Here is an 18,140-nt window from a genome sequence, read left to right as displayed (position 1 = left end):
AAAAAAGATGGGAAATTGCCAAAAATACCACTTTCAAGGTACCACTTTTCAATTATACACTAACCAACTATACCACCAGATTTTTAATAATCAAAATACCATTGTACCCCTAACTAATAAACCAATTCTCTATTCTCCCACTATCTCTTCTTCACCATGTCCGTCGAAATTTTCCGGTGAGCACTGTCGTCTTCTCGATCCATCAGCCCAGCTACCGGATACTTGATTACATCTCTGATTACTTGATCCTCTCGTCCGGATCGGTGATCGACTTCGGGAATCTGGAGCATCTCAAGGACTTGATCGCGAAGCTGGGTTTCAGATCCCCGAACAGCTCAATCCGATCGAATTCACGATGGAGATCGCTGATTCGTTACGCAATTCGAACCGCGTAGACTCCTCTCGATATTTGCTATCATCGTCGTCATCGATCGAGAAGGAGAGGAAACGATGATGAAGAAGCAAGAGCTTTGCAGACTCTTCGACGTATCGGAGATCTTCGCTGCTAAGGAATATGCCTTGAAGAATGGACCGATAGTAAGCTTGTCTATATTTTAGTATTCTCACATTTTTGTATCACCTTTTGTCGTCTGTCACATTATGTGAATTTGTTTTGACAATATCTAATGTAGCTCTCCCGTAGGACATTTGCATCGTAAGAGGAAAACTTTTTGCTGTTTCATTTTCTAGTTAGAAGTTAATTACAGTCACTTGGTTCCTCTTTGTGTACTAGGATTTGAGTTTAAATATCTGAATGTTGTTGGTCTTATGGGGAGACAAGCTCGTTCGTTGATTCATCATTTCTGTGTATACAGATTCTGGAGATGGACACGTACAGGTACCACAGTCGCTCCATGTCTGACCTTAGGAGCACGTACCGCACAAGAGATGAGATATCTGGTTTATACGAGTTTATAAGATCTGATATATAGAATCTTATAAAGATATATAAATCCCTTATAATGGTTATTTATAAACTCTTATAAATGATATATTTGTTATACCAATTATGAACTTTAATAATATATTTAGAAAGCCTTATAGACTGCTGTTATAAACTCTTATAAAGTCGTATTAATTGTTTTATAAATCATTATAATTAATATTTTATTTCTTATAAAGCCTTATAAAGAAAATCATAAAAGATATTATAAACATTTTGAGGATGAGATTGACGTTGGGAGAAAGAAAGTTATGATTTTCTTCAGTACAAAGATTGGAACAAGAGAAGGTTTGCTAAAGTGAGTTGCTTTGAGATTCAAAATTCAAATAAATTGGAGATAATGATTGAATTCGATTTTTACATGTTTTACGAGAAGAAACTAAACCAAGATACGAGAAGAACAAAATCTTGTAGGAGGCATGAACATGACCGAAGAAATCTTATGCCCGACCTGCTTTGATCGCCAAGTTAACGACCAGATTGCTTTAATTAAAGCCTTTGTTGTCATCTCTAAAGAAAGCAAAAAAACTTCAGTTTGCTTGGGACCTAAGCGCTCAGATCTGCAACTCTCAGCTGCTTCTCTCCACTGCCGCTGCTTCTATAGACGTCCCTTGACGGTTCTTGACTCTGAACCCACTATCCACAACATGGCTGCCTTGCTTTACCAAGCTCAGTTGTTTCATTACGACAGCGCCACTATGATCATAAAGCTCAAGGCTACTATTCAGTCTTTGGAAAGGCAGATGAGTTATGTTACTTAGAAGAGTGCTAAGTAGGCTCAGATTGCTCTTGAGGAACTGCCCAAGAGTCTTTACTGTCTTGGTGTTCGTCTCAATTCTGAGTGGTTTCAGAACTCTGAGTTACATGGGAAGCTTGCGGAGAGAAGCTATGATGTGGTTTCTAAGCTCACTGATAACAGTCTTTACCATTTTTGTGTATTTTCTGATAACATTATTCCTACTTCGGTTGTGGTTAACTCCACTGCTCTCAACTCCAAGGCCCCTGAGAAAGTCGTCTTTCATCTTGTCACTAACGAGATCAACTACGATGCGATGAAGTCATGGTTTGCTATGAACATGGACAACCTCAGAGGAGTCACTGTTGAAATGGTAGAAAGTTGGTTAATTTGATGATTTATAAACTTTTATAAATCTTGTAAATTAATTTTTAAACACTTATAAATAAACGTGTAAAATCTTATAAATAGCTTATATGTTCTCGTAAATAGTTTTATAAACCCTTTTAAATAGTTTTATAAACCTTTATAAATAGTTATATAAATATTTATATGTGTTTTATAAATTTTATAGATGGTTTATACAAGATTTTATAAGCTTTTATTAATTCATAAAACTAAAGAACACGTGCAGGCTTTGTAAAGAGATGATGATACGTGGCAGATTCTGAGGCACATGCGGGGACAGCAAGCAAGGCTCCACCGCTTCATAAATTTTACATACCTTTATAAATTGTTTTATAATCTTTTTTAATGGTGTATAAAATTTATAAATTATTTTTATAAACCCTTATAAATCATTTACGTACCCTTATAAACGCTTATAAATTATTATTCAAACCAATATAAGTTGTTTTATAAGACTTTCTAAGTGGTTATAGACTCTTTTAGTTGATTTATAAACCTATACAACTCTTACAATACTCTTTATAAATTGAATATAAACTTTCATAAAGTTTTTATAAACTTTTATTAATAGTATACATACCCCTTATAAATTATTTATAAACTTTCATAACTTTCTTATAAACATTTATAAATGGTTTATAGATTTTATAACTTGTTTTATATGCTTTTATAAATGGTTTATATACTCTTACAAATAATTTTACATATATAATTTTTTTTATAATGGGTTTCTAAATGGTTATAGATTCTTTTAGTTGATTTATAAACCGATACAACTCTTATATTACCCTTTATAAATGATTTTATAAATTCTTATAAATAATGATTTTATAAACCCTTATAAATGATTTTATAAACCCTTATAAATAAATTTAAATATTCTTATAAATTATTATATAAAATCTAGTTGTGCTTAAATTAGACTTTCCATTTGACCAAAATCTTATTTTACAATGTTACTATAACTAGTCTTTTTTAAAACACTATTATTATAGATGAGACAATGAGGCCTTATGCATTTATTAACAAACACCAATTGCGTTGCACATTGTAATACGCAAATATACATTTGTTCAAAAAAAAACAAAGAGGTTCACAACTTCAAATCTCAGGCTGCATTTTGTCGCACTCTTCACGGATCGACTGGAAGAGCATTGTCGAGAGGTAACGTTCCCCGAAGCTCGGGAACACAACCCTGGAACACAAAGATTCATCAACTCACACATCAAATTTTTAACAAACCTGAATCTGTTACTCACTTTTTTTACTCAAGAATAGCTACAAAACATTTCACTTGGTTTCCCACTTTGGGATATTGACATCTAAGCTCAAAGCGCTAGAGTTTAGTGAGGCAAATAGTAGGTATCTAAAGGCCTTAAGTGACTAGACGTGTAAAGCAAATCAAACTGCAAAAGGAAATGAAAATTTGAAGTTAATAGTGGTCTAAACATGCGGAAATTTATAAAGACTTATAAATCGTTCTTCTTTATACATTGCAGGTAATAGACACTACTATCAATTGCTAAATCGTTCTTCTTTATAAAGACTTATAAATCGTTCTTCTTTATACACTGCAGGTAGTAAACACTACTATCAATTGCTAAATCGTTCTTCTTTATAAAGACTTATAAATCGATAAGTCGTACTTTTAACAATATCATGAAATCTAGATTTTATAAGCGATTATAATTCTGTAAAAATGCAATGTTCACTATCCCGAAATCTAACCCGAATCATTCGAATGAAAACAAAATCAACAAGTTATAACAAGATATAGATATTTGAAACATACAAATTGTGAATCTGGAATCGACATTTTGGAGGAATGGCTCGGCGGAGATCTCGACGTGGGAGAGAGAATCCGGCGACGTGAGAGAGAGAGAGAATCCGGCAGCGTGAGAGAGAGAGAATCCGTCGATGATTGATATGGAGGCGATGGACGGAGTCTATGATATCGTATAGAAGAGGGATGAAAGTGAAATACGATTCGACGGCGGCGTGAGAGAGAGAATCGTTCGAAACGGAAGCAACGGAGGCGATGGATATTGATGACGGAAGCAACGGAGGCGATCGATATCGACGACGGAAGTAACAGAGGCGATGGATATCGACGGAGGTGATCGTATCAACGGAGAGAAAGTGTGAGATGGATTGTTGTAAATGTGAGGGTAGCTGAGTCTTTTACACATTCACCAATGTGGTATTTTTGAAAAGGTAATTTGTTTGGTGGTATAGTTGATTAGTGGTAGTATGGAAAGTGTATTTGTGAAATTTCCCCAAAAAAGATTTGAGAATAGTTTAAATCATTCTTTAGTTAATAACATCTCTATAGATGTTATTTGAGAAAATTGAAAGAATAAAAAATATTGCTAAAAACTTTGAGAAACATGAACCTGTGATTTCATCACTTGCAACTGGAATATTAATTCAATTAAGCCAACGTTATTGAGATTTGAGGATGGGTCAACGAAAAACTTTGAGCTAGAAGTGATGTTGAAGGAAAGGGATGCGTTGTTGAGTGATGTTAAGCAACATTTGTTGAGAGCTCAAGAACGTATGAAGAGTAATGCGGATAAGCATAGAAGGGAGTTGGAGTTCGATGTGGGTTCAATGGTCTATCTGAAATTGCGTCCGTATAGGCAGCAGTCGGTGCAACGGAGGATTTGTCAGAAGCTCTCTGCTCGCTATTATGGTCCGTATGAAGTGTTGGAGCGTGTGGGACAAGTAGCGTATCGCCTCAAGTTACCGTCTGATTCTAAGGTTCACGCCGTCTTTCATGTTTCACAACTTAAGCCAGTGCTTGGGCAGGGTCAGTCGGTCATTCCATTGCCACCATCGTTATCAGCGGAGGATGAACTGATCATGGAACCAGAGGAAATTATGGAGACTCGTTACAGTGATGATGGACATTTGGAGGTATTGGTTAAGTGGAGAAATTTGCCTTCGCATGAGACTTCGTGGATGAAAATGGTTGACTTTAAGCATCAGTATCCTATTGATGAGTTTGAGGGCAAGCTCAGTCTTCAGATGGGGGGTATTGATAAGCCATTACGAGTTTATGTTTCAAAGAAGCAGAGAAGGAAGAGTGAAGAAACAAGTGGAGTTCATAGCTGAGCTGGCATCTTTAGTCAACAAGTCAAAGTCGAGAGTTTGTTACAAGATATTTTGTAACTGATCCTTACTATATAAAGGACTCAGGATTAGTTTGTTACGGTTAAGCAATTGTAGAAAGTACATTGTATTGGCTTGATCCTTCGCGTGTGAAGGATTCAAGAGGGGCGGTTGGGTGGTTATTCGTTAATAACAACTTCAGTTCTTATCAAATTGGTGCGATTGAGCGATCTGGATCGAACGATCGCGCGATGACGAGACCGACGCAACCTTCGGCGAGCTTGGAAATGTTAGCGGCGTCAGTGACGGTGCAGTTTGCTGAGCAGCGAGAGACGAACAATCAGATCCGAGCTTCGATGACGCAGATGGAAGATCGACTTGCGGCGAAGATGGAAGAGATGTTTGGGAGATTGATTAAAGAGAAGAATAAACCGGACGAAGTGATGGCGATTTCGAATCAAGTTCTTCCGATTCAACAGCTTCAGGTAAACGCATCGTCCTCGGAACCTCACCGTAGTTTCAGGGAAGGTGATAATCGGGATAGATCTCAGTTGGTAGAGTCTCGGGATGGATTGTTGAAACGAGTGGAACTACCGATCTTTAACGGCGATGATGCTTATGGTTGGATCGCGTTAGCTGAGAGATTTTTCCGAATCGGCGGTTACGGCGAAGCATCGAAGATTGAGCTGGTTTCTTTGAGCTTAGCTGGCGATGTATTGAGTTGGTTTAATAGTGAGATACTTCAGAATCCGTTTGTGAGTTGGATTGATTGCTCGATTCAGCAAGGTCAAATTGAGAGATCCAAGTCAGCCATTCTTCATTGTGCAGCAGACGGGAACGGTAGCTGAGTATATATTCATAAGTTCGAAGATCTATCGACTCAGGTGACTGGTTTGACTGATAGACAATGGGAGGGAATTTTTATGAATGGTCTTACGGCTGAGATGCGTGAAGTGGTGACAATGTGTAAACCAATGGACTTACCTGAGATGATTGCGACGGCTTATCAAATGGAGTCAAGTTCCTTACATAGTGTTGTGCAGAAGGAGATGCAGAACAAAGTAAAGGCGACTCAATCTGCTACCGAGAAGAGCAAATCTTACTCTGCTTATCATCCTTACAATGGGTGGAAACAGAAACCTCAACCATCAAGCCCACAGAAGCAGCAGTGGAAACCAACGACAAATCAAAGACCTCGGGTGCGTTTGACAGAGGCTCAGAGAGAGGAGAAGAGAAGATTGGGATTGTGTTATAAGTGTGATGAGAAGTGGTCACGCCAACATGTTTGTCCTAATGGTTCTTTACAAGTATTGACATTGATTGATGGAGTCGAGATGGAGTTAATAGATAATGGAGAAAAGAGAACGAGGAAGATGATATTGTGTGGGTTCCGCAGTTGAAAACGATATCTCTCAGGTCGTTTTTGGGCATATCGTCTCCAACAACAACAAAGATGATAGGATTATTGAAGAAGCAAACAATGGTAATGATGTTGGATAGTGGAGCTACTCACAACTTTATATCTCCTAGGTTGGTCTCCAAGGCGAAGCTCCGAACAGAACAAAGACGTGAGTTGGAGATATTATTGGGAACATGGGTTTCAGTGCAGAGCAGTGGGGTGTGTGAGAATGTTCAGATTACGCTACAAGGCCTGTCTTTTACTGCAGACTTCATCGAGTTGGAATTGGGTTTAGTGGATGTGATCTTGGGTATGCATTGGCTTTGTACGTTGGGCAAATGTCAGATAGATTGGGAGAATCACATCTATGAGTTCTGGTATGAAGGGAAGCAAGTATCATTGAAAGGTGACCCGACGCTGTACTTACAATCAAAGACATTACAATTTATTCAGTTAAGCTCGGAGATTCCTGAAGTCTTGAATGTGTTACTTGAGAAGTTCTCACATATATTTCAAGAGCCGACAGAACTTCCTCCGTTATGTGGCAGGGAGCATGCAATTGTGTTGCAACCTGGAGTAGGACCAGTGAGTGTACGTCCTTATCGTTATCCGCAGATACATAAAGACGTTATGGAAAAGAGTGTAGCTGAAATGTTAGCCACTGGAGCGATAAGAAGAAGCCATAGTCCCTATTCAAGCCCGGTTCTGTTTGTTAAGAAGAAGGACAAGTCTTGGAGATTCTGTGTCGATTACAGGTCTCTGAACAGAGTAACAGTTCCTGATAAGTATCCCATCCACATGATAGATCAGTTGCTTGATGAACTGAATGGGGCCAAGTGTTTTTCAAAGTTAGACTTGAGATCTGGTTACCATCAGATAAGAACGAAGGAGGAAGATATAGAGAAGACATCATTCAAAACTCATGAAGGCCACTATGAATTTCTAGTGATGCCATTTTGCCTTACAAATGCTCCTGCTACATTTCAAGCATTGATGAATGAGTTGTTTCAGGGATTCTTGAGAAAGTTTGTGTTAGTTTTCTTTGATGACATCCTTGTCTACAGCAGGACAGTAGAGGAACATGTGGAGCATTTGGCAGCAGTGTTGAAGGTGTTTGAAGATAACAAATTGTTTGCTAACCGCAAAAAGTGTGCATTTGGTCAACAGCAGATAGAGTATCTCGGTCATATAATCTCAGCATCAGGAGTGGCAACTGATCCTCAAAAGATACCAGCGGTGGTGAGTTGGCCGATTCCGAGAACGGTTAAGGATTTGCGTGGTTTCTTGGGATTGACAAGATACTATAAAAGATTTGTGCAGAGTTATGGAATGTTGGCTAAACCATTAACAGAACTGCTGAAGAAAGAGTTGTTTTTGTGGTTTATCTTAGCACAACAAGCTTTCGAGAAGTTGAAGGTGGCAATGACTACTACTCCTGTTCTTGCGCTACCGGACTTTAATCAGGTGTTCGTTATTGAATCAGACGCTTCGGGATTTGGTTTGGGGGATGTGCTGATGCAAGGGAAGCATCCTATAGCTTACTTTAGTCACACACTGACAGACAAGGAACAACTCAAGCCAATTTATGAAAGAGAGTTGATGGCCATCGTCATGTCCATTCTCAAATGGAAGCACTATCTCCTTGGTCGCCGTTTTGTGGTCAGAACTGATCAACAGAGCCTCAAATACTTGTTGGATCAAAGGGAAGTCGCTTTAGATTACCAGAGGTGGCTTACTCGGATCATGGGCTATGATTTCGATATTGAGTATAAAGTGGGCGCTGAGAATCGTGTAGCAGATGGTTTATCGAGGATTGTGCAATACTCAGCTATGGAGTTCCAACCTCAGCTGCGTGCGTTGACAGTTCCAACAACACTACAGATGCAGGACATATATGCGGAGATTGATAATAGCTCGCAGATACATGGGATCATTGTGAAGCTAAACAGAGAAGAGCAAGTGAAGATGGGTTATGCTTTGATCCAAGGAAGGTTAGTATACAACGGGAGTCTTGTTTTACCTTCGGATTCTAAGTTCATTCCTATGATTCTTCACGAGTATCATAACAGTTTGTTGGGTGGGCACTCTGGAGTGTTGAAAATGATAAAGAGGATCAAAACAGTTTTTTACTGGCCAGGTCTGAAGAAGTGTGTCAGTAAGTATGTAGCAGAGTGCGAGGTGTGCCAAACTCATAAGTACTCAACACTATCTCCGGCTGGATTGTTGCAACCTATTGAATTACCAATGAAGATATGGGAGGATATTTCAATGGATTTCATTGAGGGGTTGCCTTCTTCGAAAGGGGTTAATGTGATCTTGGTGGTAGTTGATAGACTCAGCAAATACAGTCATTTCTGACTTTGAAACACCCTTTCACTGCTTCTGATGTGGCACAGAAGTTCTTACAGGAGATAGTACGCTTACATGGATATCCTCGATCGATTATTTCAGACATGGATAAGGTGTTTTTGAGCAATTTTTGGAGAGAATGCTTCAAGGCTTCAGGCACTCGGTTGAGATTTAGCACAACTTTTCACCCTCAGTCAGATGGGCAAACTGAGGTGATGAATCGATGCCTTGAAACCTATTTGAGATGTTTTGCTTCAGGCCATCCAAAGACATGGGCTCGATATTTGATGTGGGCTGAGTTTTGGTACAATACATCTTTCCACACGTCGACACAGTGTACTCCATTTAAGCTTGTGTATGGTAGGGAGCCACCCACGTTATTGAGATTTGAGGATGGGTCAACGAAAAACTTTGAGCTAGAAGTGATGTTGAAGGAAAGGGATGCGTTGTTGAGTGATGTTAAGCAACATTTGTTGAGAGCTCAAGAACGTATGAAGAGTAATGCGGATAAGCATAGAAGGGAGTTGGAGTTCGATGTGGGTTCAATGGTCTATCTGAAATTGCGTCCGTATAGGCAGCAGTTGGTGCAACGGAGGATTTTTCAGAAGCTCTCTGCTCGCTATTATGGTCCGTATGAAGTGTTGGAGCGTGTGGGACAAGTAGCGTATCGCCTCAAGTTACCGTCTGATTCTAAGGTTCACCCCGTCTTTCATGTTTCACAACTTAAGCCAGTGCTTGGGCAGGGTCAGTCGGTCATTCCATTGCCACCATCGTTATCAGCGGAGGATGAACTGAGCATGGAACCAGAGGAAATTATGGAGACTCGTTACAGTGATGATGGACATTTGGAGGTATTGGTTAAGTGGAGAAATTTGCCTTCGCATGAGACTTCGTGGATGAAAATGGTTGACTTTAAGCATCAGTATCCTATTGATGAGCTTGAGGGCAAGCTCAGTCTTCAGATGGGGGGTATTGATAAGCCATTACGAGTTTACGTTTCAAAGAAGCAGAGAAGGAAGAGTGAAGAAACAAGTGGAGTTTGTAGCTGAGCTGGCATCTTTAGTCAACAAGTCAAAGTCGAGAGTTTGTTACAAGATATTTTGTAACTGAACCTTACTATATAAAGGACTCAGGATTAGTTTGTTACGGTTAAGCAATTGTAGAAAGTACATTGTATTGGCTTGATCCTTCGCCTGTGAAGGATTCAAGAGGGGCGGTTGGGTGGTTATTCGTTAATAACAACTTCAGTTCTTATCAGAGACATGACGAAGAGAGTGAGGGCGAGTTAATGGATCTCAGTATTTATCACTTATTGGAAGCTTTCACCACCGCTTTGCTATAAAATTGTTGATCTGCCACACAATGAATCACTTTTGACCTGCTTTTTTCTCACCTCAGAAGCTCATAGACAAAAAGAGAAATCAAGTATCAACTTGAGCTTTATGATTTGAGACGACAGGGAATAGAGATAATATTAAGAGCCCGAAATCAGCAAGTGCAGAGCTTTATTAACTTCAGTCACTAAAAAGAGAAATCAAGCATCAACTTGAGCCCTCTTCTCGACGGGAGTGTAAGGATAATAATTTATGTTGTTGTCTATGCGGTCTGATCTCCATAGTAAATCAAAGCAGAGGTAACAGCTAGAGTTGCACCAGCAGCTGTCGTTGTTGGGAAGCTCCTTGCTGTTAAATAAGGAAAAACAAATTTCACCAAAATAAACCAGGTAGCACTGAAGATTAACTTAAAAAGAATGCACGACTCTGTAGAATCTAATCACTCAGAGCTATGTACTTTCAATCTTTAGATACATGATATCTCAGTGAAAAAAAAATAGGTACATGATATCTTGAGGGTTCACTGAACATACTCCAATATCAACAAAGTCTTGGAACTTCTGATATATCATAGAGATTTGCTACAACGTACAGTTACCGAATAAACATTAACTTGAGGGTAAGGAAACAGTGAATTACTTAGTGCTGCTAATTCGAGCAAAAACAATCATGGAGATATTCGTCTACGCAACACAGTGAAAAAAACGTACACGGTAAAGGTGAATATGAAAGATCATGTAAAACTCTATATCCAAGCACAGAAGCTCCAGCCACAAACCCACCAATAGCCCCATTGAAAAAGTCTCTCTTGGCACTATAATTCTGAACCACCTGTTCAACACCAATGTAAACTCCTCCGATGGCAACAAAAGTGAGCCTGTGAGTTCCCATCATCTTCAGCGTTCTGATTTAAATCAAGCAATATTCAGAACATCAAGGATACAAACACTAAATTTCGTAGACGAACTAAAACTCCACAATCCATAAACGAATATCAAAATTCAATTTCAAAGCCGATTTAAATCATAGGAAGAAGAAGAAGAAGAAGAGAGAGTGACATGATTAGCGAGATCTCGAGAGGAGGAAAGAGAGGTACGGAATTCCGAGATCTCCACGACTCCATTGTTAGAGCTGATTCCAACCGATGAGGACTCCGTTCATCGCAGCTTCTTGTGTCGCAGCTCGAGAAGCCATTAAAGAAGAAGGATTGATTAGTTTGCCATTCACAGAATAAAATAACTTTGAGTTGATGGTATTAAGAGATTTGTTAAAGCCATCAATTAATAACCTCTAACGTTTCAGATGATTAGAAAGGAAAGCGTAAAGACGCAATCTAAGCTTCTTACAAAGATTCTTCAAGACCATTAAACTCACGCATGCTCCTGAAACTCTATTTGGTGAAGATGTTCAGGAATCGAAAAGTAAGATGAACCCTATATTTCGTTGTCGACTGTGGCAAAGACGAATCAACGCTTTCAGATTTCAGGTTTTGCGTCGATCTCTAATGGCGGAGATGAAGAGGGACTCAAGCCTAAGATCAAAACGGTGTGTACCACTACGTGCTGGTGTAGTGTGGAAAATAAGGGCCCAAAATAATACGAAGCCCACTTGTGTGCAAAATAAGTTAAATGAAACGATGAGTTTTGGTTAGAGAGGACAGGTGTCACGTTTAGAGAACTCTATTTGATGACGTGGCCTCTCAAGAAGAGAGACCCCTTTTCTTTATAGTAATAGATTTTATTTGTTTCAAATATTATTGATTGAATAGATATAATTAATAAAAATTAATACATTTCAATTATTTTTAAATTTATGTAAAAATTGTTAAAATAACATTTTTAAGAAACTGATGAAATAGTAATTTACACCTTGTTCGTTTACTGGTCGTCCGATCTGCGACATGCAACTGATAATCACAGGTCGCATGTTATTGTTCGTTTTGTTGTTACGCGATCTGTAATCACGCAAGTCGAGAATTGCATGTTATTGTTCGTTTGCTATCTCGCGACCAGTCGCAGTTTGCAATTTCAAATCGTTGGAAAAGATAGCGAACAAAAAATAAAATTTTTTATGTTGTGTGACTGGTCGCAGGTTATAAATCGCAGGTTATACGACATATAAATGAACATGATTTTAGTCGTTGGTTGCAGCTCTATTCATAGGTCGTGGATCGTGCGGTACACAAACAAACATAATCTTAATCGCATATCGAATGAACGACAAGTAAACGAAAACTGTTAGTTGATCAGACTCAAATACTGATGGGATCACAACGTGAATCGGCAACCATGTACTTTTTGCCCAATACCTAACTGGTTGATTCAGATCATTTTAAGATTAAACCCAGTAGTCCAAAAAAAAAAAAAAAAAAAAAAAAAAAAAAAAAAAAAAAAAAAAACCAGTAGTCCAGTTAACAAACCCATCCTCTCTCTTTTTCTTTGTCTCTCATCGTCTTTTCCTTCCAAGATATCCATTTCAATCTATTAATTTGGTCACATCCACCACTTACGACTTCCCAAATGTATTAAAGTTCTTAACTAAATTAAAAGTAGGCCGGTTGGAATTTATTTTCCCTATAATTGGTCCCAAAACATTTAGAGCCACAGAAGGCGCTCAGTTATGCTACGTCCAAGCTTATGGACCTGAAATGTCTCGGATCAGTCCACATTGGTGTTAGATTGTTTCTAGGACCAAATTGAGAAAAACCTGGTCAATACAACCAGTCCCGGTCCGGCATAATCTCATGCCTAAAGCATGATAAAAAAATTTGCCCCCTAAATACATTGGCTGGGTTCGAACTCTGATCCCTACGAGAATCTTCAACAGCTTTTGCCACTGTACTAAGTACACTTTTAATAAATTTGGCCACTGTACTAAGTACACTTTTAATAAATTTGGCGCTCTTAACCTTTTTATCTATTTTGGCGCCTAAAGCCACCTTTTTATCTATTTTGGCTCCTAAAACTCTTGCTTGTTGGGTTTTAGGTCAGGGCCGGACCTGAATACAACTGGATCAATTATACGAATGTAGAAGGTTTGGCGTATCAAGAGAACATCTCCAACTTAAAATTCCTTTTTTTTCTAAAATTAAGTAGAATAGAATATGAAGTAAAAAATTGCTTCAAAAGCTTGTTTCATTTTTCATTTTATAATAAAATAATGAACAAACAAAAAGTTGATTACTCTACTTATGAAATAGATCTTACTGTGGAATGAAAAATAGAACAGAATTAGAATATATTTTACTTTATATTTTATTTTACTCAATTCTAAAAGAAAAAATAGAGTGAAGTTGTAGATGTTGTCCTAGTAATATCTTAAACGTAGTATATAATGAAATATAGATGACATAATTTAATTTATCAATTACATTTTGTAAGTTACAGAGCTGATAACTGCATTTGAAAGCCGGTTTACAAAAAAAACTGCATTTGGTAAATTAATTATTTTACCAGATTCTGACTCACCATTTAAAAAGACGGGTATACTTTTTGTTTTAGTTTTATAAAAATGATAAATTTTATATTTGTGTATGTTTTTAATTATAATTGTAATTAATATTAATTTAATTTAATATAACTTCTGGTAATTATATTAAATATGTCAAGTTGCATAATTATACACTTATGTCATATGCATTTCAGAAATTACTCTAAAATTGTATTCCTAAAATTTGCAACATATTATATTTTTTAATAGTTACTTAACATAAATAGTTAAGAATATTCATACACAAAAACCCGACTCAGAAGCAACCCAAAAATCAAAGTCTCACATTCTATAGACATGGTCTATATACTCAAATGATTCTTAAAATATCATATTCAAAACTAATATCAAACCCAACCCGCACCGAAAATCAAACAAAATTTTTGATTTTTTTGTAATATTCTTATTAAGTGTCTTTTATTTTAATTTTTTAATTTAATTGTAACTGTAAAACTGGAATTTATAAAAACGAATCTGAAATAATTATGAGATATAAAAAATTAAAGACTAAAACGACAAAACAAAAAAAAATACTTAAGAATCATAAATGTGATGTGTAATTAACTGTAAGGACCAAAATGCAAATAAAAAGATGAAATTTCAAATTTAAAATTTTTATCAGTGAAATTTCAAATATGAAGTTTTACTCCTCAAAACTCTCAATTTAATGTTTTGAGATTTTTTTGTGGAGAGAATAAAACTATATATCTACACTTATAGAGTTTATTTTGGAGATGCTATAATATATTAATTGTAAGATGCTCACATAGAGATTATTCTTTAATCATACTTAGTTTATTTTGGAGATGCTCTAATATACTAATGATAAGATGCTCATACAGAGATTATTCTTTAATCATGCTTCTAGTTTCATTTTTTCGTGGGTTGTTGGCTCTAATACATTTATTTGTATGATGACCAGTTAAGGTTGGTCTTGTATAAGGCTAGGAAAATAAAATGAAGTTGAAATTTTGAACCGAGTCCGGTCCAATAAAACTTTTGAACTTATCCGAACCAATATAAGTATCGAATAAAATTTGTTCTATTGTATTTTAGGTTATTGGTTGGTTTTACCTAGGGGTGTCAAAATGAGCTAGCTCGCTCAGCTCAGCTCAGCTTATAGTAAGCTCGGCTCTTTCATGAGTTAGCTCAGATCAGCTCATTTATTATATGAGCTTCAATATATAAACTCGTACTCGGATCATCTAGATCATGAGTTAAATGAGCTAACTCGTGATCTAACACAAAATAATTATAACTATATTAAATTAAACATCGATAAAATTACTTCTATAGTATTATTCAAAATTTAATAAAACTATTAATCATAAATAACTTACCGTGAGTTCTGAGTTACGATAAGTAAAGTGAGAGGAGACGTATGTCAAATTTCAGATCATTGAAATTTGTGAGAAAGATGATATGGTTAACGTGGGTTTATATAGAAGATTTTGATAATTTCTAAACATGATAGTCTCTTTTTTCTTTCTTCGGAAAAAGTATAGATAACTTTTAAAAGTTTTACTCCTATATTACTTATGTATATTTTACATTTTAGTTTTAAAATAAATATGATAAATATAAAAATTATCTTTTTCCATAAGAAATGAACGAGCTCATGAGTCAGCTCATGTTCATTAACGATCGTTTATATAACTCGTGATCTTTTTTAAGCTTGATCATTAAACTCATTTATTAAATGAGCCTAAAATATAATGATCATACTCATGAAAAAATGAGCTGAGCTGAGCTAACTCATGAGTTGTAACTCATTTTGACACCCCTAGTTTTACCCCAGCCAACCCAAACCCAAATGTATACAGAAAATCCAAAAAAAAAATCTCGGAAAAGAACTTGTATCAAATCCAATTTCAATCTCTAATATATATCTAAAATATATTAAGATACTATTGAGTACCTAAAATAATTATCTATATATAAATAATTAATACTTACTTTAATATATATTTTAATTATTTTATTAATATTGATAATTTAATGTTTTGACTATTGTATTTGAAGTTCAGTTATGAATAAATTTGTTTCTGAAGTTCAAACAATGTTTTAAAGTTTAAATAATGTTTCTTGTATTTATAGAGTTGATAATTGTTAATTTTAATCTGTTTATATTTTATTATGTATGATTTTTGCACACACCAAGTTTTGGTTTGCCATGTCATGTTTCATGTTGTCATATGTAGGTTAAGGATGAGTTTTATTTGTCTGATTTTCAAAGTTATTTTGAAATACAATAATATGGTTTGAGAAAACGTGTACACAAATTTATTGAAATATTATAAATATATTAGTTTAATCAAGTACAAATTAATATCGTTAGGACATATTACCCAATTAATATCTGAAAGACTGAAATCAAAACTATTTCGAGTTCAACCGGATTTTGGACATATAACTATGTCCGAACGTTGCCCAAATAAACCCATACCAAATTCGATCCAAACTTTCATAATATCTGAATGAGACTGAAATTAATGAATCGGAAAATCCAAACGGATTAATCAGATTAGACCGATTGTCTAGTCCTGGTCTTGACGGTGGTAAAAAATATTTTATATGGCTTTTCAGTATAATTTCTATGTGGCACTTCAATAATAAAACATTACATGACACCAAAAGCCTCCGTCCGTTTTTTTTCCCATTACACAAAGAAATGCTTTTGAGTATTGGGAATTTGATAACCATTCCGGTCTCAGAACGGTTTATAATAGATTCCGGTTCTTTTGATTAAACTGTATCGGTCCGAATGCTTTACCTACCACCTTTTACAACCATACTATCGTTTATAAATGACACAACCCATATGACTTTAGTTTTCTCATGTAACACTGTTTCAGATATACTTTTTTTATCTTACCGGCAACGATGAATCTCCTGAACTCCGATGATGCCTTATTCATGAACGACGCTTTCTTGAACGCCTCAGATTTATGGCCAGTAACTCCGGCTGATATCAGCCAGCGGCCATTAGCTCCGGAGGTCATTAACTTCTCCTCCGATTCGTGGCCATTGGTTCCGCCGGCATATTTCGGCCAGATCCAGTACGAGGAAAGCAACATTTTAGCCAGCAGCGTAAAACTCGAAGATTCATTTCACTTTCACATCTATGCCAAAACGACGCCGGAAAACAAACCGCCAAAGAAACGCGGGAGAAGACCGACGCACGGTAAAGAAGGGCCGATGAACCACGTGGAAGCGGAGCGGTTGAGACGCGAGAAGCTAAACCAGAGATTTTACGCCTTACGAGCGGTCGTGCCAAACGTATCAAAGATGGATAAAGGGTCGTTACTTGAAGACACGGTTACGTACATTAAAGAACTGAAGTTAAACGCGGAAAACGCTGAGTCGGAGAAAAAAGCGATTGAGATCCAGCTCAACGAACTCAGTGAGAAGATCGCAGGAAGGAGAAAGAGGAGTTCAAGCGTCTGTAGCGGCGGGGAAAAGGAGTCGGAGATTGAAGTGAAGATCGACGTGAAGGTTATCGATCGTGAAGCGATTATTAGATTGGAGTCGAGCAAGAACAACCATCCTGGTGCGAGACTGATGAGTGCGTTTATGGATTTGGAGGTAGAAGTGAGTTACGCGAGCATCTCGGTAATGAACGATCTCATGATTCAACAAGCAACGGTGAAGATGGGGTCTAGGATTTACAAGCAAGAGCAGCTTCGGAACTTCTTGTTGTCGAAGATTGGTTAAGGGTTAATGATGCGATTTAGTGAGGTTTAATGGGGTTCAAATTGTAATTAAGCAATTGTACTTTGTTTGTCTCATGAATTCCCAGCCGTTGGATTAGATTTTGTGCACGTTTCTTTGGTAATGATTGGATATATCTACGTGGCATTCATAGAGTCACAAGCCAGTCCTGCGAAAAAGGAACTGATAAATCTTAGCTAGAAAAAATCCAACCAGTGGTAAAGAATGAATTAGTTATGAGTTGTGCGACCTACCTGGTTGGTGATAGGAGATTTTTTCTTCCGAGCAGAGTCTAGAGACTCTACGCCCACCACATTTCTACATATATTAATGGTTTTTTACTATCTGAAACATTTCATTGTTTTATGTTTATAAAAGTATATGAAATTAGATACACATGAAACAGATATCATTTACATATGGAAGAAAGCTTTGATCGATTAAGCTGTTAGAAAAAACACTAAGCATATACAGTGTCTTTCGAAAATGTCCATTTTCTATGTTTTCAAACGAAACTTTATATAACATAAATTTTATAAGTATTTGAAGTTGTTATAGATTTGATGTGTCGACTTTATCGTTAAAGTAGCTGACTCTCTAAATATTTACATTTTGATTTAATTGACCAGAAAAAAACATTTTGATCTAGTCATTTTGATC

At 36.7% G+C, this 18,140-nt stretch overlaps 3 protein-coding genes across 3 annotated transcripts; 2 read left to right on the top strand and 1 right to left on the bottom strand.

Annotated features, from left to right (window-relative positions):
• The first annotated feature begins 1,368 nt into the window (after window positions 1-1,368).
• Window positions 1,369-2,073, top strand: LOC108846212 (probable galacturonosyltransferase 10). Its single transcript, XM_018619439.2, has 2 exons — window positions 1,369-1,695; window positions 1,795-2,073. Exons 1-2 carry the CDS (start codon window positions 1,369-1,371, stop codon window positions 2,071-2,073), a joined length of 606 nt encoding a protein of 201 aa, XP_018474941.2.
• Window positions 2,074-10,480: 8,407 nt separating this feature from the next.
• Window positions 10,481-11,171, bottom strand: LOC130511136 (outer envelope pore protein 16-3, chloroplastic/mitochondrial-like). Its single transcript, XM_057007997.1, has 3 exons — window positions 11,025-11,171; window positions 10,785-10,861; window positions 10,481-10,628 (listed from the first exon to the last, which is right to left on the bottom strand). The coding sequence occupies exons 1-3, from the start codon at window positions 11,169-11,171 to the stop codon at window positions 10,481-10,483; spliced, it is 372 nt and encodes a 123-aa protein (XP_056863977.1).
• A 5,420-nt stretch (window positions 11,172-16,591) lies between these two features.
• LOC108850404 (transcription factor bHLH28-like) lies at window positions 16,592-17,579 on the top strand. The gene has a single exon (XM_018623945.2). It carries the CDS (start codon window positions 16,653-16,655, stop codon window positions 17,481-17,483), a length of 831 nt encoding a protein of 276 aa, XP_018479447.1. The 5' UTR covers window positions 16,592-16,652; the 3' UTR covers window positions 17,484-17,579.
• Window positions 17,580-18,140: the final 561 nt, after the last annotated feature.

The sequence above is a fragment of the Raphanus sativus genome, chromosome 4 (assembly GCF_000801105.2).
Source record: "Raphanus sativus cultivar WK10039 chromosome 4, ASM80110v3, whole genome shotgun sequence".
Classification (NCBI taxonomy): Eukaryota; Viridiplantae; Streptophyta; class Magnoliopsida; order Brassicales; family Brassicaceae; genus Raphanus; species Raphanus sativus.
The sequence above is the reverse complement of the archived record's forward strand: the minus strand, read 5'-3'. Positions and strand labels throughout refer to the sequence as shown.